Here is a 25,165-nt window from a genome sequence, read left to right as displayed (position 1 = left end):
GGCCCCTGCCTATTTGAAATGTTTTCTGGCAAAATCACCTTCTTTCTTCCTGGAATTTGTGCATCTGTCTTATGCTACCGTACACTGTGCCTACCTGGGTCGACTCTGGCGCAACAACCACCGGACAAGCTCATGAGACATCCCTGCTCCTTGTCACCGTGCTTTCCCATGGCAGACCCACGCGGTGTCATTTTCGTAAGACCAAAACAAAAACATTATTAATGCATTAGTCTCATGAGACCCTACCGTCCAAGTCTTTCAGACATCACTTTCTATGCGGTGTAGGCGTTCTTGTTTTCATTCTTCCGTTGGACAAAATGTCAAAACATGATACTCAGTGGTTCACTGCTGCTAGTCTGCAATTTAACAGCATCCAGTGCAGATTGGTTTGCAAAGGTTTTAGTGGGTCTGAGGCTACTGTAAACTTTTGGATTAAAACAGATAAAGAAGATTGAACAGTCATAGTGCATCTTTTTAAACACTTCAACAACGCAATGAACACCCTAGACTGTTACCTTTAAATAAAACCCCCTCCAGTCATTACAAGGCCTACCGAACTCACACACTGACACTGGAGATACGCTGCCTCAAGCCTCCTGCTGTAACAGTTGTAAGTATTTTCTGCACAATCCCATCCTCTGTGGTAGCTCTGGCAACGGCAGGCCACATTGTGTCTGAAGCTGGACAGGCTTTGTGTAGAGTTGGTTTTGATCAGGTTGACATGTACTAAATTTAACTCTGGTCTTCGTTCCACTGTGCTTTTGGCAAAAGCTCTAGAAACAATGTCTGCAAACATAAAATGTCTAATAGTTTTCTATTTCATTGGCTAATCATATATCTGCAAGTCAAAAGAGCAATCTTTATATTCTCGTGGGATATCACCCATTTGCTCTATTTGGCAATACCAGTTAGTGGCTGATGGTCAGCTGGCCTCCCCAAGACGAATCATGAAACTTCTCACTGTAATTAAAGCCAAACCCTCCTCCCCTGTTTGACTGTACTGGTGCATAATTATTCTTTTAGCAACTACACATACCAGTTCCTGAGCTTTGGTTCTGATTACAAAGAGGTAAAAGAAGTGTACAAAGGCAGAAAGCTTAAGTCATTTTGGTACTGTCACAGTTCTGGGGCTCCCTACATTCCGGTTGTTTTGGGGTTGCAGGGGGAGGGGGGCAGGGTACAGAATTTGTGGATTTACCATCGGGTCCATAAGTTCTCTTCACCCATCAGCATTCTCAGGCTGCTAATTCAGACAATTTCTCACACAGGAATCTCTTGTGCATCTGCTCCTGGTCGATCTAGGCAGCACAGTAGTAACAGCTACATCTGCAGCGCGACCTTTCTGCACAGCCTCTTGTGTTCCTCCAAACGTGTTACTGACATCGCGTGCATTTGATACGCTGCACTGAGATTTCTCTCATCCCTTCTCCAGACTTCACACTCAGCCACACTACCTCTTACGAAACCCACGGCTCCAGACGCCCAAGGGCAGCTCCGCTCCCCCCGCACTCACTAGCCCTGGTGTGTCCAGCATGGTCAGGACATGGTTTAGAAGGCATGGTGGTGTTGGGTTGCTGGTTGGGCTTGATGATCTTAGGTCTTTTCCAACCTTAATGATTCTATGATCCAACACAAGCCTTGAGCTGAGGAACCACAGACGAACTGTGCTCCTTCCTTCCTCCTCCCTGCCCTCGCTCTCCCCTCTGCCCCAGGCTCACCCCACCTCCAGGCATTACCCTTTCCTCATCTGCTCCCCATCCTCCCCCCCAGTGCACGAGCTGACCCACAACCTGAACATCTTTGCTTCAAGCCACACACCATCTCCTGCCTTCTCCGTGGGGCCCTTTCCCATACCCAAGCTCTGCTGACCATACGTCAGGGATATTATTTATTGCCTTGCCTCCCAGCTGAGTACATATCTAAATATAGTGACAGTGCTGCTGAGACTCAACAGAGATTTTTCTAGCATATGAATACAGATGAGACTGCTGCAATGACCATGCATCCAGTCAATAAACACTTCTGGCAGGCCAAATTGTCCCCTGGGGCTGTCCACTGGCCATCACCGCTCTGTGCTATCAAAACCACGCTGTAATTTTCAGCAGAGCATCTCTGGTATTGAACTGAACTCGATAATCTGAGAAAACTGCCTCTTTTAAAAAGATTAAAATGCAAATTAAAATATAATTATGCTTTTCATGGGCACTTGTTATAGCCCTCCTGTCCTCGTGAGGAGGCAGAGCTGCTGGATTAAACAAAATAAAATATTTCACACACACATTTCAGCCACGATCCGTGTGATTTGTGGCTGCAGGTCTCCTTCTCCAGTAGTATTTTGTATTCTTCCTCGTGCCCACAGCAGCAGAGCCGCAGCCGTAGTTTTCACCACCGAGTGGCCTGCTTTGATGCACAGATTCCACTGCTCTGAAACGCTCTGCGCTGCTGAGGCTCTGCCATCAGACTGCTATCACAGTCTGAGCTCTTCTCACAGAAACCATAAAAAATCCTTCAAAACTGAAACAATGGCTCTTGAAACTTTGATTAGTCACAGGGTTTTCTATGATTTCAACCACTTTTAGCACCTTCTGTCTTAGCAGGTAAAAACGCATCTCTCCCCTGTATTTCAGGTCTTACTGCAATGCAGCACCGTTCCAATTTCTTCGATTCAATTTCACAGTTACCTTTCTCTTTCAGAATTAAAAAAATTAAGTGTTTCAAATGTGTCAAAACCAGCTATTACTCTTCAACCGTATTCCTTTTTGCTCTGCTCCGTCCATTCTCGTTTAAACTTCCCTGCACACCTAGCAAATTTCAACTCGAGGGCGTGTTTCACAGCCCCCGTTTTCCCCCTGAGGCTATCTGCTGCTTCTTCTTACGCCTCCTGTTCCCATGGAATTCAGCGATCACGTGAGATTCTTGAAAGACTCCATGTGCACATTGGTGTTGTGGGGTTTTTTTTAACTATATATCCTGTTCCAAGCTGGCGATGCAAAATAACAACATAACCTTCCCAACCCTCTACGTGTATTTTGCCTCCAAAACCCAGCTTTCAGAGGAGCCGTCCCTAGCAGTGCACCTTGCTGGTGAGAGCAGGACGACCTGGCACAAGCAGGTTTTTTTTCTGAAGTATTTTGGAGCTCTCAAGTCGCTACCAAGAAAGGCTGTGACGGAAGGATTGACTACATAACATAACACTGACAGGACTGATTTATAACGAAAAATATGATATTGATGAGCAAAGCAGTCTCGAGCAACTCCACTGCAACGACGCTACCCCAGGAATATCAAACCACCACGCAGAAAATGAGAAAGAAAAAAAAAAACAAGTGGCACTCCCTTGTATTTTCTGATCTCAATTACCACTCACATTCAAATGCTGTGATTTTTACATGAAGTCATAATTTGAGATCACATTTCTGGTGTTGTGCCAGAACCTTTGTGCTCCTGCCCGCACTGGGATAAAAGAGCTGGAAGCCTGGCAGCCATCACGCTGCTGAAGTTTTACCTGGCAGTCGCTGCGGAACCCAAGGGACTCAGCTGCCCAAATCACTCCAGATTTGAGAAAGGCTGTTATGGTCTTTGAAACCAGTTACATAAAAGTGGCACGAGCACAGTGTGTTCATGAGGTCTCAGCAAAAAGCACAACCAGGCAGGAATGTCAGGACAGCCAGGAGCCAGGCAGGCAGCCTTTGATGGGGCTATGGGAACAGAGACCAGGGGGAACCAAAGCAAAGCCAAAATAAGGAGATCAAGGAGCCAAACTTTTCCTGGAGCAACTAAAGAAAAAAGATGCCAAAGACTACCCTGAGGGAGAAGCAAGCCCCTGATTAGACATATGGATGACTATTGTAAATAAAATGTAGCGGAGTAGAGAAAGTCTACTTTTTGACCTAAAAAGTGCAGCTCAAACAGGCTTCAAAGAAGAGCACAAAAAAGTTTTTTATTTAAGCTAACTCTTAGATAGTGCTATGCAGTCCTCAGAATAGAAGATGCCTGTTTTTCCACAGGGGGGAAAAAAAATTGCAGAGTCAAAATAATTCTAAAGCAACTTCAAATTTACAGCTCCCATATAATACAATATTCGAGTAACAGAGAAGCCTATGCAAGAACTACAAGTCAAACAGCTGGCTTCTGTCAAGCCCATACTTTCAGAAACAAAGGTTCCCTGCCACCGACCCACACTGCTTCCAAAATATAAAAGCCAGGCCTGTGCTTTTTCAGGGGGGTGCATCTAATCTGACCTCATTTCAAGAGGCTTCTGGGTCCTCCGTTTTACTGGGCGCTCTGTTCAGCTCTCCTCTTGTCGAGGCTACAGTGGAACATTATCTCCTGAAAGACACATCACACCTCCTCCACAACTTCAAACGGAGATTTTAGAAGAACAGTTACCTAGCGTCCACCAACACAGCTGAAGATGAAGGAAACCATTAACAATGAAAAGTCGCAGGAACTGAAGCGCTGGCCGTGTTTAGCATCAAAACAAAACCACCAATGGTGCAAGCTTCTACGTGGTAACAAACTTCTTCGCTCTCCAGACAACACAGGTGGAATTCACACAAACAAATGCTCTTCTACCCATGTATATTTATTGTCAAGTGTTACATATTTCCTGTATTTTCTAACGGAGGGAGCACATTTTGATGGGTAGTAAGGGCTCATCTCAGCTACGACGCAGTCACACTTCAGGAGAAGGTTTCACAACGACAGAAGCTTGGTTTCTGTGTCTGCAGAAAATATCCCACCCAGAATCACCTACATCGCCGAGGAACGCGCGTGTCTCGGGATGCTCCAGAATCCCACTCTGTTGTTCACCTTGCCCTATAGCTCCTTCTTTTTATTATTAGCCTGTAAAACTTTGTTCACCATAACAACACATTTTTGTGCAAGAGCAGATTCCCTCTACAGCACACACAGAATCACAGAATGTTCAGGGTTGGAAGGGACCTCTGTGGGTCATCTAGTCCAACCCTCCTGCTGAAGCAGGGTTACCAACAGTAGGCTGTAGAGGACCTTGTCCAGGCGGGGCTGGAATATCTCCAGAGAAGGAGATTCCACAACCTCCCTGGGCAGCCTGTTCCAGTGCTCCGTCACCCTCAGAGGGAAGAAGTTCTTCCTCATGTTCAGACATTCTTTCTGAGCAAGCCGACAGCGACCGAATCACTCCTTTAAACTGTTCTTTCCATTCCTCGTGCCACCTACTTACAGGTCAGAGAAAACACTGTTCAGTTTGTATGTCGTACCTACCGCGTGGGCTGGGACACCACCATTCCCCACCAGCATTTCAGTATCGGGCTTCGCTGGGAGAGGGGCGAGGGGAGCTGTTCCCCTAAAGTTTTTCCTTTTTAAAGTAGTTATTCCCAAAACAATTCTCCTCTTAGCTCCAGACTTAAACCTTTGCACTGCCCACAACAACTACAGATATGAAGGAAAAAGTGTAATTTTAAAGTCATTTTCTCTAAGAAAGCATCGTGAACTCCATGCCGCAGCGTCGCGCTGAGCCTGGTCACAACGCAGCCATCACCGCTGCTGTCTTCTGGGGGTTTAATTCAAATTCCACGGAGCCACGCAGCCTACGCACCCGAGAACACCCGCGGGCGCACCTCTTCCGAATGTCACCGGCACGAGGACCACACAGGGCAGTGTGATTTAACACGGACACCTCTTCTTCAACACGAGCTCTTGCTGCCGGCACAGCCTGGCACAATCGCTCCTCCCAGCAAGACGCTGTCACCAAGAGAGCCGACAGCGTCCTGCGAACCACGCAGCTTCGTGGAGCACGAAGCTAAATCCACCCCAGCCTCACGGCAGGCAGCTAGCATGATTATGACTGAGCAAGTCCATACTCTTTAAAAAGATTATTCTAAAGCAGACTGGATTTTTAAACATTTTTTTTAACACCGAAAACTATTTATACTTTAATTTTTCCGCTCACAAAAATATTTCCTTTTGAAGCAGTTTGGTTTGAATACTGCAAAATGAAGTATTTTGTGTGCCTGTGTGTTTACTCCCGTTGTCTCCCTACCTTTACTGCTTATTATATTGCAGTTTTCTCACTGCAGCAAACACAGAAAGAACTTTCCAGATCAGGAAAAAAGTCTGGGGATTTTTTAGCTTTTGATTTTTGCACTCAGTTGGGTTGAAAAAAAGCAATGATTTTTATTTCACTCAAACATTTTGCACCAATTTCTGCTTTAATAATAATTACAATAAAAATGCAAACAGATGACAAATCAATTTATCACTTTAATAAAATTTTTTACTTGAAACGGAAAACTCAATTCTCAACAAATTCAACATTTGGAATTAATATGGCATTTGTATGAAATTTAGGAAAAATTCTAAATAAATGTCACTTCTTGTACTGACATCAAGGTCTGACTAATAAAAAACAAAACAATTAACCGCAATAGCTGAAGCCTGTGACTTTTAAGTTCTTTTCTTGATCATTAGCATTTGCGAACGCTTGGAAGCAGAGCTGCCGGATGCCGTGTGCCATTACAGAGCCGGAGCTGGGGAAAATCCCCAACTGGTCAGCTGTGTTTTCCTGGTCTAAGCAAAACAGGTTTAAAGAGATACTCTTCACTTTGAGGGGATGCTTTAAATAGCATTGATTTTCTTTATGAACTATAATTCCCATTTTTACAATTCTACACTTGTCCACAGTTCAAAGGATGTGAGTTTTTCATTACAGGAAATTCTGAAGAGGGGAAAAAAAAAACAGATTTGTCTGCAAATGTCAATTACTCCAGGAGAAAAACAATGAGGAAAGTCGAAATCTCTCTCAGTCAGTATTGACAGAGTCTGAGAAGCAGGATTCAACTGTTCTAATTTTACAATTTATATAGATTTTAGATAGAGGCTGAAAGGAAAAGCTTTTCTACTTAATACCTCAGGCAGGGAAAAAGTTATAAAACAAACAGTAAACACTCATGGAACAACCTGGCGTAGTTTGATGTAACGGAGCAGGAAATCAGATAAAACCTCTGTGAGAACACAGCAGGTCGGTGCTTCCAGCACGGCGCCGAAGTCCCCAGCCCTGACGTCGCTAACGGCTCGCCGCAGTGTGACCGCGCCCTGAGACGCGCTACGGGAACCGAGCGCCCGGGGTTAACGCACCGGCGCTGCCGGCAACGAGACCGAGAGCAGCAATGGCGGCCGCGCGGTCGGCCCGTTCGCAGCGTTCTAGGAATTCTTTTATTCCTCTGACTCCGCTCGCTTTGCTGTTAAGTTTTCAGCAGAGCTTTCCAGAAAATGAAGTGATATGGAATTACGGTGAGAAGGACATTACTGGAGAGAGTCCAGCGGATGGCTACGATGATGGTGAGGGGACTGGAGCATCTCTCCTACAAGGAGAGGCTGAGGGAGCTGGGCTTGTTCAGCCTGAAGAAGAGAAGGCTGAGAGGGGACCTTAGAAATGCCTCTAAATATCTGCAGGGTGGGGGTCAGGAGGATGGGGCCAGACTCTTTCCAGTGGTGCCCAGCGACAGGGCAAGGGGCAACGGGCACAAACTGAAGCACAGGAAGCTCCAGCTGAACCCGAGGAAGAACTTCTTCCCTCTGAGGGTGACGGAGCCCTGGCCCAGGCTGCCCAGGGAGGCTGTGGAGTCTCCTTCTCTGGAGATATTCAAGACCCGCCTGGACAAGGTCCTGTGCAGCCTGCTGTAGGTGACCCTGCTTCGGCAGGAGGGTTGGACTGGATGACCCACACAGGTCCCTTCCAACCCCTACCATTCTGTGATTCTGTGACAGTTAAAGTTTAGTGATATTGAACTGTGGCTTCTAGCAGCGTCACAAGCTGTTAAATGTGTTGTGTTACTATTAAAAAGAGATATGTTCACAGAAAAAGAGGGCCCAATTCTGACTTCAGATGTTCTGACTTTGTGTCATTCCTTTTCCATTAACCAAGTCAGTCTCAATCTACACTATCATCAGTGAGACAAAATTCTGCGCTTTTAAAGGTCAGTGATAGATTTGTAAAAAATTAAGTCTGACTGCAGTCTCCAAATATATTCCACTATCTTCCCATAATAATGAAAAAGACACTATTCAATGCTGTGAAAACTAAAGCAGCTGTGTATCTTAAATAAAATAACTCCAGAAAGTCCCAGATATCAGTATGCCAAGACATGTGTTCTTCAAAGCAAGTGATCTAAATTAAATTTTCCCAAAGGAAAGGAGCATTTCAGATGAAGACATTTACAACTGCTGTACCTAGTAAATGTTCTTATATAATAGCGTTTTCTAAAAGAACTGAAGAAAGTGCCCCCTGAACAGTTTTATCTACCCATTTCTAGGTCAATCATTCCGAATCCTGGATTTCCTCAACTACTACTTATCCACTCCAGATAATGTACATGGATCCAAAAGAGAATCATCTTAATTTGGAAAATCTCCATGAATGAGGGAGCATCTGTTCCCCGTGCTTGGGGCTTTTAAGTATATACTGACAGGAACGGTCACGCAATGTGATCGTGAAACTCATCAGTGATTTGTTGTTGTTGTTAAAAATTTAATGTTGGACTCAATGGACTCCAAATAATGGTAAAACTGTTAGCATCACTTGGAAAAGAATGAGGCCAACAACAAATGTTTTTGACAGTTCCATTGCCATTACGCAAGCCTAAGTCATATTTCATTTAATTCAGAACAGATGACTCACTGATCACTCCTTTCTTCAGGTTTCAGATAGCGTCTCTCTGACATGCCACCATCGACAATGAAAAATACACACCAGAAAGTAAAATCATCTGGCATTTTACCCCCCACCTTTGCAGATCAGTGTCCTGTTCCCTGGGAGCGCACAGATCTACAGCCGGAGCGGCCGTGCCTTCAGGAGACGCCCGCTGCGGGTTCACCCCAAAAGGCAGCCTGGCAGCACACGGCTGTGCGAGACACACGCAGAGGGAGCGTCGGGGGCAAACGTCTTCTCTTCACTGCTGACTTCTGGCACACCTCCGTATGCACCACTGGGACATGTCCTCTGCTCTATACGCTTACAACCCATTGCTACCATCTCACAAGGCCTTTTTTGCATATTGACCTACTATAAAACAAGCTTATCTCGAAGGAAAACACGATCCCACCAAAAGCCACCGTGCCACTGCTGAAGCAATCTCGTTCTTTCTCACAGCATGGTCTCTGGCTCGGCCTTTCTTACGGCTTCCTCCTCTCTACACGGACGTCTCCTGTGATCACGCTTACAGCACAGCAGATGTCCTATCCTGCAACTGCGCGCTATCGTCTTCCTACCGTTATTTATGCAAAATGCTGTAACAACTGCCTTCTGCTAAAAGAAAAACTCCAACCCCCAAAATCTCACAACCCAGTTCTGGAATTCGGAAGTCCTGATCAGTGTTTTCTCCTTGTGAGCTGTCACATCTGCTCGCTTCCTGGCACCACTGACATTCTGACTGAACCCAACGTGCTGCAGCCACTTCTGCAGCCCTCAGCTTCCTCACCTGTGAAACCCGGGAAGCGACTTAGTTCTGGAGTCAGCGCTGCAGTAGCAAGTCAGAAACAGAATGAGTCTTGGAAACCATACGCAAAGGAAGCGTAAGACGGCACTTCTCCCGTGTCACTGCCGTGGGACGGAGATCGCTCACTCCCAGTGTCATCACGAGCCACCTATCACAAAACAGCGAACTCGAAAATCACGCTAGCTTGACAAATAACTCAGTTCTAACACTTCCTCCTGGTGAACTCTGTAACACTTCTGCTGTTTAACACAAATATTTAGCAACATTCCAGAAGCATGGAATGACATATTTCAGGAATAAAAATAGTTGTAAAAAAAATGAAGCCATTTATAAAACAGATTCATTCATAGCTCAACCCTGGTTGGAGCCCAGAGTTTCCATCAAAGAAAAAGAGTATCTGTGTGTAAAGCAGTACTGCTTTTTGCTTCCAGACCAGTCAGGAACTGATAGCTTTAGCTGAATAATTGATGGAGCCAGTATACAACAATTAATCCCAACAGACCGGATCAAATACAATGAAGCAAGTTTATAATTTAAAGTACTTACTCCACAAAGAAGAATTTCGTTCACAGAACACTAAGGAAATGGCTAAGGCAAGCTACAGTGGATGATTTTCCAAACATACTTTCCAGATATTACTCACAGTAATACATAGATGTACTCTGAATACAGTAAATATATCTCAGCTCATTAAAATACCATCCGAGATCAGAAATGAAAACTGTGCTGTTGATGTGGGATTTCGATGTTGAAAGTAAGCAACAAAGTGGTCAGCCTGTAGGTTTTTTAATTTATGCACCTGAAATGGAAACGCACATTAACTGTTTCAAAATACACTGAACTATACGGAATCCTATGCAGTTTGTTCCGCTCAGCACACAAATCACAAAATTAGGCTCTGATCAGTCTTCTGCAATTTATCAGATACTCGCTCCGCTAGTTTGAAATATTTTAAGGATTCTGGAAAATTGGACTGAGAATATATCTGAACTATGGAAAGGACTAAATACATGAACAACAGACATAAAATCAATCAAACGGTGACATCTCACTGTGTTTCACATTATCTCGTTACAAGCCTGAAAACTGCATGTAAATCACACAGGTTTGCTTCTGTAAAGATAAGCTCATTCTCCATTTGCAATTGAGCCACTGTGGTTTAATATTTAAAAGGGATAGGTTTTGTAACCAAACTTGGCAAAAAAAAATTGTTTTAATGGAGAGGAGACAAAGAAGGGAAGGCATTTCCCATCTCCACATACTTAAACTGGTCACAGAAGATTTCCGAAGTCACGACCGCCGTTTGTGAAATACCACAACATCCCATTGATCATTTAACCCAGGCAGACGATACGGAAATCTGGAAACAGATTTAACTCACCAAGATTTACTGCTGGGCTTGACAGAGTGGAAAGATTAAATGTTAACAGCCTGAACTCTATACTTGGCATTTAGTAACCCGACAACACATACACACGCACACACTTCTTTTGTGTTTCATCAGGATGAAACGAGATCTCTCCGCGGTGAACAGCTAAGAGATCCTCCGGGTCTGCCAGCAGCACGCTGGGAGCTGGGCAGCAGCCAAGGATGGGAGCATTATAACATATCCAGTATCAACCCATCACGGGCACTGACAGTCCAACTGTACCAGCCATTCCCAGATTCCTTCTTGGGCTGGAACTGGGAATGTGGGACGGTGATTTCTGAACACACACGTGATGCTAGAGGCATCCCTAATATTTAAAATAACTGAGCATGGGACTATCAGAGCATGCAAAGTGGCACAGTGATGGGACAAGGGCGAATCTGCAGCATAAAGACAGGGCTCATATCACATGATGAGAAAAATCATAAATGAAGAGCACTAAAAAAAAATAAACAAAACAAAAAAGAAATGATTTCTCTAGATTAGCACAGCAAGATAGCTTTGTGATGACTGCTATTCTACAAGCAGAGATTTTTATTACCAAAATCTCTAATAAGAGACAGCTTAGACCTATGCCTTCTATGAAGGTGGAGAAAATTATTTTTTCTTATATTTAAAAGATTATCACTTCATATCTCATCTCTTCTTATTAAGTTTACAGCAATATTAAAACAAGATTTGGGTGAATAAAGAACATAATATACTCCAAAACAGAGAACATATTCTTTGGAGCATTATAAATGCTCCTGCCTGCTTGAATGGAATTTTAATGGAACAACCCACCCTCTTAGGAGAAAAATAAAAAAAGACGACAGAAAATATTATCCTTTTCCAAAACCTTCATTAAACAGCCTTGCTTTACAACCACCACAGATCACTCTATGGACTCTGTCACTCAGGGACTGTATCAAAGAAAGGACCTGTAAGAGATTAACAAATCACTTTTAATAATTCTTTCTACCAGTCAGAACACCAGTAATGGGGGGGGATACCCTAATACATATCAGTATCAAAATAATGGTGATTTTAACGTATCTCTGTACATTTCACTACTTTTGATCAGTAAGCCACAGAAATCCCACCAAGTTTCTGACGTGAGCAAGGTAACAGTGCAAGGCTCCGCAGGTCATGAAGAGAGACACTGCGTTGGGGACCGGGACTTCTGAACAGAAAATAAAAACAGTTGTGTGCCATAATGTCTACATCTTGAGAAGCACTAGGGAAAAACTCTGTGTTTAAAACACGGACATAATATTATGTGCTCACAGCCAAGTATTTGCTGGAATTTACTGTTTGCTCCCAAAACAAATCTTTACCTGCGTCACCGAAATGAAGCATGAAAGCAGCGTCAAATTTGAATCCTCTGTTATTAATGGGAAGCTATTTCTTTATTGTTACACTTTACCAAAAGCTGAAGTGATCAAAATAAAGTGCCATAAATGAGAGATTTTGCTGCCAGAGACTTTGTTTACTTTGCCTTCAGCAGAGAGTTGTTCTTTCTCAGCATATAAAGGTAGGCTGGGTCCCAAATTTGAAGACAAAAAACCACAAGACAAACCACTGTGTGCCTATTGATGTATTGTAATTAATGATAATTAGTAGACGGGGAAACAGTTGTTAAACAAGTTGACCTGAAAGGAAATTCCAAATTTTCTCATGATCTCTTAGGTGCTTATACTAGGATCCTGGATGAGACAAAGCTTTATCACCATAAAATGAAAGGTTATCACAAGTAACAGCTGCCCACAAGGCAAAGCCTTCACATCAAAAAGCAGAGCAAATGCCAGCAAACAACAATCCAGAAGTGGCTGATGAGGAATTCCAAAGAAACCTGAGCGTTTGGGACATGGTTTAGCAGGCATGGTGGGGTTGGGTTGATGGTTGACTTAGAGGTCTTTTCCAACTTTAATGATTCTGTGATTCTAAGATTCTAAGCGCGGTGGACTGGCGACGCTCGGCCTTTTACCAAGCGGTCGAACCAACGTGGCTTGAGCAGCCCCAGGCCAGCACCGCGCACCCGCCCAGCGCTGCTGAGCGCCCGCGGGGACCGAGAGCAGCAGGCAGGCGGGCCCCTGACTCCCTGCCCTCACGTTTTAAGCCAGGTGCTGAACTGCAGATTAACAACAACAATTAATGACCTTTGACGGACTGCAACATATCAATATCTACGTGCCAAACCTTAAGTACACTAAAATGACTTAATATTTGCTTTATCTCCAAAGTAGCAATTCTTTTCTTCCATTCCTGATAAACTTAGTTAAGGCTGCTTCTTTTTCCCTCGTTTCCTTCCTTTCCCACATGTAAAATCTATTTGGATATATTTATCTGAAAAGCACCACAAAGTACTCTTTCCACCCTCGGTTACATTTACATGAAAGCTTCACCACACATCAGAGCAGTTCCTTTGTGCATTAAGGGCACAAACGTACAATAGTTACTGCTTGTGCCATCTGACTCTTACACAAAGATCTTGCCTTTTATTTCATCATCATAAAAAGGCTGGTTTAAACTTAAGAAAATGCAAAACTGTTTGCTAATTTTGCAGAGAGTCTTTTAATCAGTCCCTAACTCCAGCCTGATTAAAAGAAACCACGTTAACCCAGCATTCAGGATCAGCAACTGGCCAACGAAAGATTCTTTTCAATAGATGGAGATATCACAAAGAAAGTAAATTCATCTCAGCTATTCTCATTTCTTAGCCGTGTGGCACTTAGCTAATTTTAGTTAAATATTGAAAAGGCTGGGAAATGGTGCCACTACTACTGACACAACCAAACAGAAACCCCTAAAAACCAGAGCTCTACATTTTCTGCATACACCAGGGCAAGGACTGATTTTGCCTTGTCTGTTCTTCCACCAATTTCACGTAAACTGAAGTAACACATGGAAAAGCGGCAGAGGCTCCAGAAGTCCCTGCTGAGCCCTCTGAAAATGGGGAAATATTTATCCATCATGACAAATGAAATAATGCTGAATGTCAAGAGGACTGAACTGCTTCAAGGGAGAGCCAATGTATACCTGCTACATCGTGGACTAGAAAATGTGGTAATAAAGATGTCTTTGAGTGGAAAATGTCGCAGAACTGATGGCAGTCAGCTATAACAACTGCTACGTTTGAGAATGGGCTGTGCTGCTGGAAAAAAAGTTTTTCCTCTTGACCCAGTTCAGGATACTGTTCCTGGTGATGTATCAGACATGGACTAAGCTGGTTTTCTCCATAAAATAAAGCAGTAATTTCTGGCACAAAATAGTGCAGAAAGAAAACTAAACGCAGCCGGTTTGTAAATGAAACTTATGACCCAATAACATCTGCAGGGATCTGATACCGCTGACTCTCTAGTATAAAAGATTTTTTTATTGCCTTCCCAGCAGCGTGCACCGTAAATGAGTAAGAAGAAAGCACAATGGAAAGAAAAACAACTCTCGAGAAGGCGAAGGAGAAGACTCACATACACAGCAGCAACGAGGTATCCCCTTCCGTACACTGCTCAAAATTCGCCAGGGTCATCCCTCTCACCCCTTCATTTCAGAGTTACAATACATTTTTAAGCAATAAAAAAGTGACAAAAATTACTGGATGAGGTCAGGTTAATGCAGTGAAACTCTCCCCAAAACAACAACAACAACAAAAAAAATGTAAAAGACTCCTGCCTTTCTTCCTTACCTTAAATCTATACCTTAAATCTAAAAAGAATAAAAATCCAAAACTAACTACCATTTGTTAAGTAACAGAACATTAAAAAATGTGCTAGCAAAATATTCAGGTTTTCCATTCTTTAAAGAAAACAAAATATTTTACACATTTTGAAATTTCCAACGGTAAGAATAAAAATTGAAGCTACTTTCCAATCCTGGTGACTTTCAACATCTGCTACAGCTTTCTGCCCCGATTAGGGAACTTCAGTCACCCAATAACCAGCTTTGGAAGGTCACATCGTTGACAGGGACAGAAGCACCGTTAGGTGCAAAGCACCAGTACATATTCTCGTTGCAGTAAAAAAGAGAACGGTTCACTTTCAGGCTCTCCAAGGCAGCTGCAAGGCAGAAGGATCCCTCAAATCTGTGGCGCAGACATAGAAAGCAATGGTCCTGTCACCAGCACTGCATTAGAATTTCAGTCTTAACGAAAGACTACAGAGTCCCTGGATTTGCAGCTTAGGTGTTGTTCAAAAATGTTAATTCATTTCTAGAGCGGGGCCTGCTGAGTTTCAGTGAGCTTCCAAATCACTCATTTTCCCTGAATGTGGATAAATTATGTTACGTAGTAAAAAACATATGGCATTTTCAGTTAAATATCAGGATTCACTTTGCATTGTGTAACTACAGAGAATGCATTTTCCAGTCTCTCAAGCAGCAATTCCCCTTCCGTGTTTTCTCTGCTATTTCGTTGTGTTCTGTTGACTGCCACTGCAGGACTGTATTTTCCCCAAGTACGGTCTCCTCATATTGGGGTAGGAGAATCCTTCTGTTCCATCATCCAACGCAACCACCTGGAGTAAGCAATGTGCACAGCGGTGTCTCGGGAATCTCACGCAGCCTGATGACAAGGAGGAGCACCGGGCAGCGGCTGCTGTCCCACTGGACAGCGTCTCACCCTGCCGTACAGCTACAAGTAGGTGTAAACCTTCGACAAACGCGGTATAAATTCTGCACTTAAACAACACAAAGTAGTTCATCACAGCTACTTTTTTAGCTATTCATACTTAACACCACAAATACTTCACTGTTTTTCTTGTAATATTCATTTTTCCAGAGATATTTTTTATGTTACTGATCACCTAAGTAGTAGGAGTTTTTCCCAAAGCTTTTTTTTTTTTAAATCCATACACTTTTATAAGTTTTAACACACTGCCATAAACTTAAATTTATAAATGTTTGCTAAAATACTACTTTCTCCAGCAAACAAAGTTTTCAGAACTAAAGAGTATGGCGAATGTTTTTGATGATCTACTTTGAGGAACAGTTAAAGCAGAGAATCCCTCTTCTGTGGAATGCCAAATTCCAGAGTGTATGGGCACAAAGGACTATCTTCAAGCAAAAAAAAAAAAGAAAAAGAAAAAAAAAAAAAAAGAAAAACCTTGTATTTAAAATGCTGACACGTCAGTATTTTAAGCAATCTTACCTTATCTAGAAATACACTGTGCTTCTATGTGGAATTGGCATACAGCACATTTTGTTTTAAAACTATTCTCCTTATTTTTACTCCTGAAAACAGAGCAGACCTGCAAGACTTCAGTACAACCTATTACTGAGGAAGTATCAGCTAGAAACGATCATTTAGTTTTTTCCAAAACCATACGAGCAGTTTTTCAGTTCCAACTGAACTATATTCGGTTTTTAATTTTGTTGTTTTCCTTCTAACAATCCTGTTTGTTTCTCCGTGCGTCTTATTCAAAGCAGATGTGCTGAAAAACGAAAAAGCCGTTTCCATCTACTACAGCAGCTGGCAGAGAACTCGGGGGCTTCTTCCCTTCCCCGGTCTGCACACCAGCACACACGCGTGCCCACGCAGCCCTCCGGCAGCCATGCATGCAGAAAGACTCACGCTGCGGACGCGCCTCTGTCCCCGCGGTACGACACTTTACAAGGCTGATGTCGGAGCAGCACATTTCCTGCGCTTCAAATTGCCTCCTCGTTTCTTCAAGCTTTCGGCGAGAAAGTAACGGAGAATCATCTTCCTACTACTGCCCTCTGCCGCTGCCCAGCCGGGGACGGGGAAACCCTCCCGCGCTGCGCTCGTCCTCGACCGAGCAGCCCGAATAAAGGATTTCAGTAGTTTGAAAATCTAGAACTTTAATTAGGTGCAATATACGAAAAGTGAGAACTGCGGAAGATGGTTCTTTCCTCTGTTTTGGATAATCTGTTATTACCGAAGTTGTTAATATTGATAGAAACGGCAGTGTCTACTCCAAAGGCTTAGCAAAAGCAAGTAAAAGGCATATTCAGAAAAGACATTAAACAGTTTCTTTCCCAATAAAATGGCATCTGCAAACTGCATAAAAGCTGAGTTAATGCGTGAACACATTTTTGTCTGTATAACTGAAAATTGTGCTCATTATAGATTAAACTGAACCTTAAAAAAATGCTGCGCCCTCACTGCAAAGCACGGTGTGAGTGTCCCAGTAGTGATCAGGGAGGCAAACACAGGTACAAAACGAGATGTTGGTTTAAGACTGTTCCCAAGGTCTGTAAATAATTTCTTCCACAAACAAACCTATTTTCATTTTAGTTTGACCCAGTCACAAATCAGATTCACTGGATTTTACGTGGAATTACTAGAATCGATTTGTTTTCCCCCTGAACATCTGGAATACTTTCTCCCTCTTTTCCATTCCTCCACGATTTACCAGCTTGCCCTTCCCTTCGGACTACAGCAGAGGACAGATGGTTCAAACACAGGTGATGAGGTCACATCTCCTTCTGAGCTGTACTACAGGGTGTGCTACGCGTACCGAGAACGGATCCCAACGAGACACCAGACTCCGACTCCAAGGCCGTTCAAGGCAACTCTCGCTGACCCGTCTCTGTTCCAGCCCTTCAGGCCCAGCAGCGGCCAGCCGCTACTCCACAGCTCTGGTCTGCCGTATTTTCTCCATCACCACAGCAGTTTTCCAAGCTCTCTTTCCTGATCACAGATTCCTACGCTCTCATACAACCATTGTGCACATGAGGATGCTTTTTGAAAGCTGGTTTGGTGAGCCACCTCCACAGCCCAGCGTCTGAACCCTCCCAGACCTCCGCGCTGCCACAAAGCCCGCAGCAGCAAGGTCAGAGCAACAGTTCAGAAAAAGATAATGCAATCACTGCTCCATACAAACACCTCACTGCGCAGCAGAAAAATGTGATATTAATGTGATCCCCTCTCTCTGTACGTATTTGTAACCCAACAGTTACCAACGGGTCTCAGCACACCTCTTTGACTACAAAGTTATCTGGAAGACACTGTGGCTACAACTATATAAGGTGCCAAGTTTCTTTTTGAAAAATATAATGTAGCAGATGCAATTCTGCATATTTATTTCATATGCACACAGTAAGATGACTGACACTACCCAAGCAGCTGACACTGGCCAGCTGTTTCTACCATACGTGGTGCTTGTTCTGGATTCTCCTGCTTCTCCTAACTTACTTACAGATACTGATACCAAGTGAACTAAATGCTGCTACTGTTATTAAATTTTTATTCATTGTGCAGAACAAATTGTCAGCTCTCCAGGAATACATATGATTATATTTTAGATTTTAAAGTGTATTAACTTTTTAATTTAAGAACTAAGGCTATTAGTTGAAGACCATTTGCCTGGTGTCATTTTAATTAATTTTAAATTGGAGAAACACTGGCTGTGAGGATGTACAAAATGGAATGTCTAAAATGCTGAATCAAGGAATGTCAAATGTCCTGTTCTACCTCTTTACACCCCACTTGTATTTCTGCACACTGCGGCACTACGTCAGCACGCGGGACACACACTGAACATCTCCTGGGACGCAGAACACTCCAGCTCAAAGGAAGGAAAGGATGGAGCTGGGGAGAAAAGCGGGCAGCTAATAAGAGGAAAAAGAGAGACAAATTAGAAAACTTCTGGTAATTCCTGAGTATAAAATGCAAAGTCCAAAAAAATTCCCACTAGCCCAAGGTTTCAAATGTTAGTTAATATGAAGTCTAATTATTTTTGCAGTTTGGTATTTTTATTAAACGTGCACTGAAATATGAAACTTTCAGCTAATAGAACACATGTGTAGGTAGACAGCATTCATTTTGGCATGACTTCATCAGTTCCATGAACAATGATGCCAGAAAAACAAAATCTAAATTCAGTGCAACTATCAGGACAGACAATTCAAGGAGGGGGGAAGTTAGAGGCAACACCTGGCAGCATTCTGCAGAGAAGCCAGTATTCACTACTCGCATTATCAAACTTCAAACATATCGATCACCCTGGAAATCTTACTGATAAAATTTCACAGTAGATTTATGCCATTTTTTGCTTTAGGTGACACGAAGCTATCAACTTTACGCTTTGCAGTCCCAGCTGCTTGTAAACCTTTCACTTGCGACTCAGGCAGCAGCACTAAACCTCACCTGAACGGAGAGAACACCTGACATCAGTTCAACATGCAGCCGTGTGTGGAAAACAGCGGCGTGAGACGAATTTTCAAAGGGAACATTTAGTAGCCAAGCTAAGATCTAGTACCATGAGGAAGGATGCACTAGTCAGCTAAGAATATTCAATGACTGACGTCTCAGCAGTGCCACATTCTTCACTTTTCTTACTACCAATATTCTTCAGTGCCCCTCGCAGTGTGCATGAGAGTTCAAAACATGGAAGAAAAAGCCACCCTCCAGAAAAGTAATGGACAGGTGGGAAAACTGCAGAAGCCCCTTCGATCACAGGTCGTGTACAGCTGACTGCAAGCTACTGGCTTGTTATGACTTGCATTACCGCTGAACCGTATCGTGTGACAGGTTTTTGTGCTCTTATCCCTCTGCAAGTGCCAAGGAAAATGTATTAGTTTCAGCTCCCATTCTTAAACCACAGCTCAGTTTAACTCATTTTCCTTCGCAATTTTTATGAGCTAATAGCTGAAAAACTGGTCACTGAACACAGATCAGCTGAAGAGCAGCAGCCAGTTGAGCCACAGACCTCCCCTCGACCCCCTCGTGTGACACACGGAGCTCTCGCAAGGAATCATGTGAGCGCTACTCATCCACTTTGCTGCAAAACAGGCCCACGTGGCTCCAACTGCTGCTGAAGGTTTCAATATCTAACGCAGGATGGAGATAAAAATCCCCTAAATATTTGCTTGCTCCTATTTTTTGGTCTGCTGGAAAACAGCTGAGCAGCAAGTACTTCTGGAGGGGCGGGAGGGCTGCCGTGAACTTGCGCAGACGCCAGCTGAAGCGCGACTGCCTGGCTGTCGACGCTCCGGAGACGGCCGTTCCTCTTCTGCAGCACAACGCAGCCGAGTGCACGCAGGAAAAAAAAACCCCAGCACTTCACCATTCGTTTTCAAGGAAAGTTTAAAAGCAGGGCCCAGAGTTAGTTAAAAGAACAAAAAATTGGACGCGAAACTGATTTCCTACACACACGCGCAGCCACAGCCACCACCGCTTAGGTGGAACCAGGATTATCCCAAGCACTGTGCACCATGTAATACTACAGCTGCCTTTCTATAGACAAGCTGATGCTGATTTCAACAACAAAAATCAATTAAAGCATGCCTTTCCTCCCTATCTTGTGTGTGCTCTCACACACTGCCACAAACCCGCATCACGTACCCGTGCACATGCACAGACACACACACACATTTACAAACATGTACTTTTACAACACCTTTCTCCACCCAGTGCGGCCTTACTCTGCGTGTGGTAATGCCACTGCTCAGATGATCAGCACAACTCGATTTATGGGCATTTAGAGCTTACAGTTTTTCACTCCACGACTATTTTAGCATGAGACACAGCTGAATGCTACTGCTGTAGGAAGGACTCGCCTCTCCGTGCCTAACCCAGGGGGGTTCAGGAAAACACGGTCAGCCGAGCACTTCCCTTCAAACCAGCATCCACGCGCACCAGTGTTTTAAACCACATTCTTTGGCTCTGTTTAAGAATGAGAGATGCAATTTGTGGAATACTTGTTATGAATAGAAATTTCAAGAGGAAAAATAACGGTATCAGGCTGTAATTACAAAAAAATGTAATTTCATCTACACGCCGCTCTCAGAGAGCCATAACACCACCCAGTAGCGGTCTGTTAAGAAGACATCATTTGGACAGCAGTATTTCATAAACAGGAAAAAAGAGCAGCAAGTACTAAAACAAAGGCTCTGACACGTCTCCAAAAAATCACCTTTCCTAGTCTCCCTTCTGCAAACGTACTTGTGATTAAAGTCTCAGGAAAGAGCACTTAGAGAAGTTTTTTTTACACCTATTTTTTAAATACAGTTCGATTGCTTCCCCACACAAATACTGTATGTGGTCAAAAGTTCAGAGTACTGGTGGCCGCTCAAGGCCTTGGAGTTCAAGAACCTTCATGACGTGAGCCTTTTCAGTTCAGGGCAGTACTCACGTTCCAGCCATATGTCTCACAACCTATTAATATTCAACAGGAACAAAAAAAATTCGTAACACACTTATTCAAGTGGCCTGGCTAGAAAGCTTCTTACAGGAATATTTTTGTGCTGTGGATATTTTAATACAGCTGAACATTTAGTAAAGTGTGTCTGAGATCAAATGTTAGCAATTTTGCTGACACCTGACATGGAAATTCTGCTAATTTAATCACTTGTTGATTCATCACTCAAAGTACAAGCTTCTTTTCTTACCTCATGTATGCATAAGCACCTAATAAAGCCATCTTATCAAAAAGAACAAAAGCAGATGTGAGAGATCTGTTTCTCCCAAGACAGCCATATAATGAAAAAATAGCTGCTTAAACCTCAGCAATAACTGTTCCTAGGGTTGCATGGCCTGCAGTCCACATCTGGCCACAGCGACAGTCGGTAACGGAGGAAAGAACATACTGTGCACGATCCAGCGAGTGAACGTCAGAGTGAAGAGGCCAAAGACAAGCAGGTAAAACACAGAGGGATAAAGTATGTTGCAGGAGTAATGAAATAAGCTTGGTACAATACTTTGAGTAAACAGGCAAAATACTTAGCTTACGTTTTATGATTTTGCAAGTTGTTTATTGAAAGACCAGCACAGATTTTGCTCTTTAAAACAGCCACTCATAATGTGAGATCATTCCAACTGCAACATTAATTTTAAAGATCAAAGTAAAAATGCTGTTTAGAACTCAGTTCTGTTCCTACCTGCCCATCTTGACCCACATGAACTTGATGTATCTGCAGGTTTCCCTGTAAAATAAGAGCATTGACAATAAACACAACTTTGGAATTTAGAAAGTTGCTCTGTCCTGAAAAAGGCCTGTTTTTCATCTCATTATTAAACAACTCCAATATTAAGGAAATCTATTAATTTAGGAAATTCTGCTGAGGGTTATTTTGGCAATCCAGCTACAATTCAATAGTCAGCACTTTAACCGCAGAGGATAAAGAGACTAAAAAGCAAAGTTTTTCAGCGCCAGCACGTTTGCTTTTTGAAAGTTACTGTACAATGTACAGCACTTTTATGCTAAGTTTGTTTGCATGGCTTTTGAGGCAAGCTTTTGTTTTTCCTTATTTATATGAAACCGCCCATTTAAGTCAAACCCTTAGTAAACTAGAACTAGCAGTACAACACTTCTACATAGATGGAGTGCTATTTACTCTTTGTTGTTATAAAGTTACTGCCTGTGGCAACAGATCTTTTTTTATTTTATCACAGTTCGATGTCAAAGAATCAACAAAGCTCTATTCCAGGAATTACATCTATCACAAAAAAATTATCAATAATCTCCAGTGTTTTAAAGGAAACTGTAGCTATAAAGTCGAAAAAGGAAAGCAGTATCTTCACAAAGTGAAGTGTTTATTCATGTGCTCAGAGACATCTTTTCAAAAGGACACTTAGATTAAGAAAAAACAGCTTCCCAAACACAGAGACTTGCAGTGACTAGCACATTTATTTGAGGAAAAAAAATATCGTTTTTTTGATTTGCATGTTTTCTGCATTTTCTTACTGGCAGCACTTCCTCTTATTTGAAGCTGTGTACATTGTAATAAATTTCAAACCAGATGTTCTCATCTGTCACGGACAAATGTAGTCCTTAGAATTCTTACATATGGGAACTTCAGAGGAAGCCAACAGACACTGGGGTGTGCTTGAACCTCGGGCTCCCTCACACCTAGTATCTGCTGAATCATAATTTTTTCGGTGGCTCTTTACCCCAGAACTGCTTCAGTTTTATTGCAGTGCACTGCGCACTCCTTCAGACCCAGCACATTCTGATGCTTCCTCATTTCTCTCTGGGTCTGACAAGTTCTTCGAAGGAGACTGCCTTTAACTATAATATTTATATAATATTTACAATAATATTTATTCTACAATAGCTCCCTGTGTTAACAGTATTCCTCTGCACCAAAAGTGGTTTTATGAGATGTGATTTAGGGTACTCTGGAAATGGATTAAACCCACAAGCAGATATGCTTGTAAAAAAAGAGTAAAGACGCTCTACATGGAAATCATACAGATTAAAGTTGTAGTCTGCATTTATGTTTAACATTATTTTGCTGTTGCTTCTTCGTGTAAACAAACTAAGTGCACAAGAAATCTAACAGCAGTCATAGCAGTTAGTATGCTCTATATATTCTTCAATAACCAACAGCAGCACTCTCACTCAGGTGAACTCGGCTGGCTTTAACAGCTGTTTTGCTTGGGGGGGGGAGGAAGTCAAAATTGGAGGGTTCGGCATTGGATTTATCCATTTCCACTCTAGCATACTATTTTTATGGAAAAAATTATGAAGTGCAAATACTGCAGTGCCAGATCACTTGATCAGTAATGGGACTACGGTCACTGGATTTCGCAGTGTATCTTTACTAGATGGCGGCTGAAGGTTTCTCCAACTCCTGTTCAACAGGTCCCGCACTTCAAGACATTGAGTATTCTGAACATGTTTAGTTCATAACCCAAGCCTATAACTAAAATAATTTCATTTCTCAATGGCAGTGCAAGCAGCTAAGGTGGTTTCCTATGATACTCTGCAAGCACTAAATTTCCAGCGAAGACCACCAGCCATATACAACAATCATTAGTGTAACGTACACGCAGAGCTGTCTTCGCTGGTCAAGAAAAGAAAAAAACCACACAAACAAACAAAAAGAAATCCCCAACCCCCCAGAGACAGAAACAGCATATTGCATTTACTGCCAAAAAGCACGTTTCATCCTGGCTCCACCACATGTAAAGTATTGTGGCAGATCTCAGAGGTACAGCTTTAGAATCGGGGTCCTAAGTTCTGGCCAGCATCTGCTCCGTGGGCATCCAAACTTTTGGCTCACCTCACTGTCCTGCGTGATTTGCACTTGCTCGCCTTGAGGAACCTGGGCTATGTGGAGATGGCCCTGTGGGATCCGCAACAAAAGAAAACACCAAGGAGCATCAGAAGAAAATCACAACTAGAGGAAGAAGCTATTACCTTGGATTCAATACAGCTTAACTTATGGAAACAAAATGCTTCTTCAATGAAAACCATTAAAGATTAAAAAAAAAAGCTTTAAATAAAAATAAAGTGCATCTGTATTTCCTCATCTTTTTATGCAAAGTATAAGATGAGTGACTTTGAAGAAAGAATGGTTAATTTTCACATAAGAGGAAAGAAAACAGGCATAACAATACATGACACTTATGTAGTGCATTTCTCTACAGACAAAGTACATGCATTTTTGACTGACAGACAAAGTACGGGACTAACTTGATTTGGTAGATTCGCATTGTGCCCTAAAGATTAATCCCATTTAAAGACCTTGGAAACTCAGTTCTTAAAACAGATTAACAGCTCGCCAAGAGTGAGATTTTAAAAAGTATCTGTAAGTATCTATGTATTACTGTACATTCACGTAATTATGGTGAAGTACAGTACCACGCTAAAGACTATCTCGCAAGCTGCTGTAAATTGGCATGAAGTCATTAATTTGAATGCAGTTACACTCCTTCACGTTAGTGGAAAATCTGCCCTAACAGTTTTAATAACGTTAATACTTTGCATTGCTGACCATACCCACCACTTCAGAATGGTATCAAGCCTACCATTTGATCAAAACATGGATAAGAGAGTGGACGGAATTCCTTCTGCATCCTGACTAGCCCAGCAAAGTCTTTGCTACTGTGATTTACCTGAAGGGAGATTGGATTCTAAATAACCTACTTCAGGGTTTATAAGGCTTTGTGTTCATTTTAATATGCCTGCATGAGACAGAGATTAAAGATAATCATTTGGAATTCTGTCAAAGGCTCTTCTTATTTTATAACACAAGAACAATTGCATGTGATTTTCAAAGAAACACAGATCCCTCTATTTCAAACAGTTTCATTTCCTTTGGAAGGAAACTGTCTATTTATAGGTAGAAAAAACATACTGGAAGTATCACTCTGACAATAGGGACTGTACATAAAATTAGAGCACAGCCCAGTCCATGTTGAGATTTGAATCACTTTCCCTCCTTAACTTCAAGCTCTCAGGGCTCCCAGGAAAAAGCACTGAACTTTTAAAAGATCCATTTACGGTGTTTTTAGATATACGCAATCCTTTATGACTAAGGGGGGGGGGGGGGGGGAGGTGACTTTAGTCACCTTCGTATCATGCAGCATTCCAAAAAA

At 42.6% G+C, this 25,165-nt stretch overlaps 1 protein-coding gene across 1 annotated transcript in view; it reads right to left on the bottom strand.

The window, feature by feature from the left end:
• The window catches only part of BANP (BTG3 associated nuclear protein), a 155,170-nt gene that overhangs the window by 48,918 nt on the left and 81,087 nt on the right, over positions 1-25,165 (bottom strand). The window contains exons 10-11 of the mRNA XM_075433551.1: positions 23,848-23,910; positions 21,721-21,765 (exon numbers count right to left, since the gene is read on the bottom strand). Coding sequence (XP_075289666.1) covers positions 21,721-21,765; positions 23,848-23,910 — 108 coding nt within the window. The remainder of the gene's footprint in view (positions 1-21,720; positions 21,766-23,847; positions 23,911-25,165) is intronic.

The sequence above is a fragment of the Opisthocomus hoazin genome, chromosome 12, assembly GCF_030867145.1.
Source record: "Opisthocomus hoazin isolate bOpiHoa1 chromosome 12, bOpiHoa1.hap1, whole genome shotgun sequence".
In the NCBI taxonomy this organism is placed as follows: Eukaryota; Metazoa; Chordata; class Aves; order Opisthocomiformes; family Opisthocomidae; genus Opisthocomus; species Opisthocomus hoazin.
This window is presented reverse-complemented; position numbering and strand designations above follow the sequence as displayed.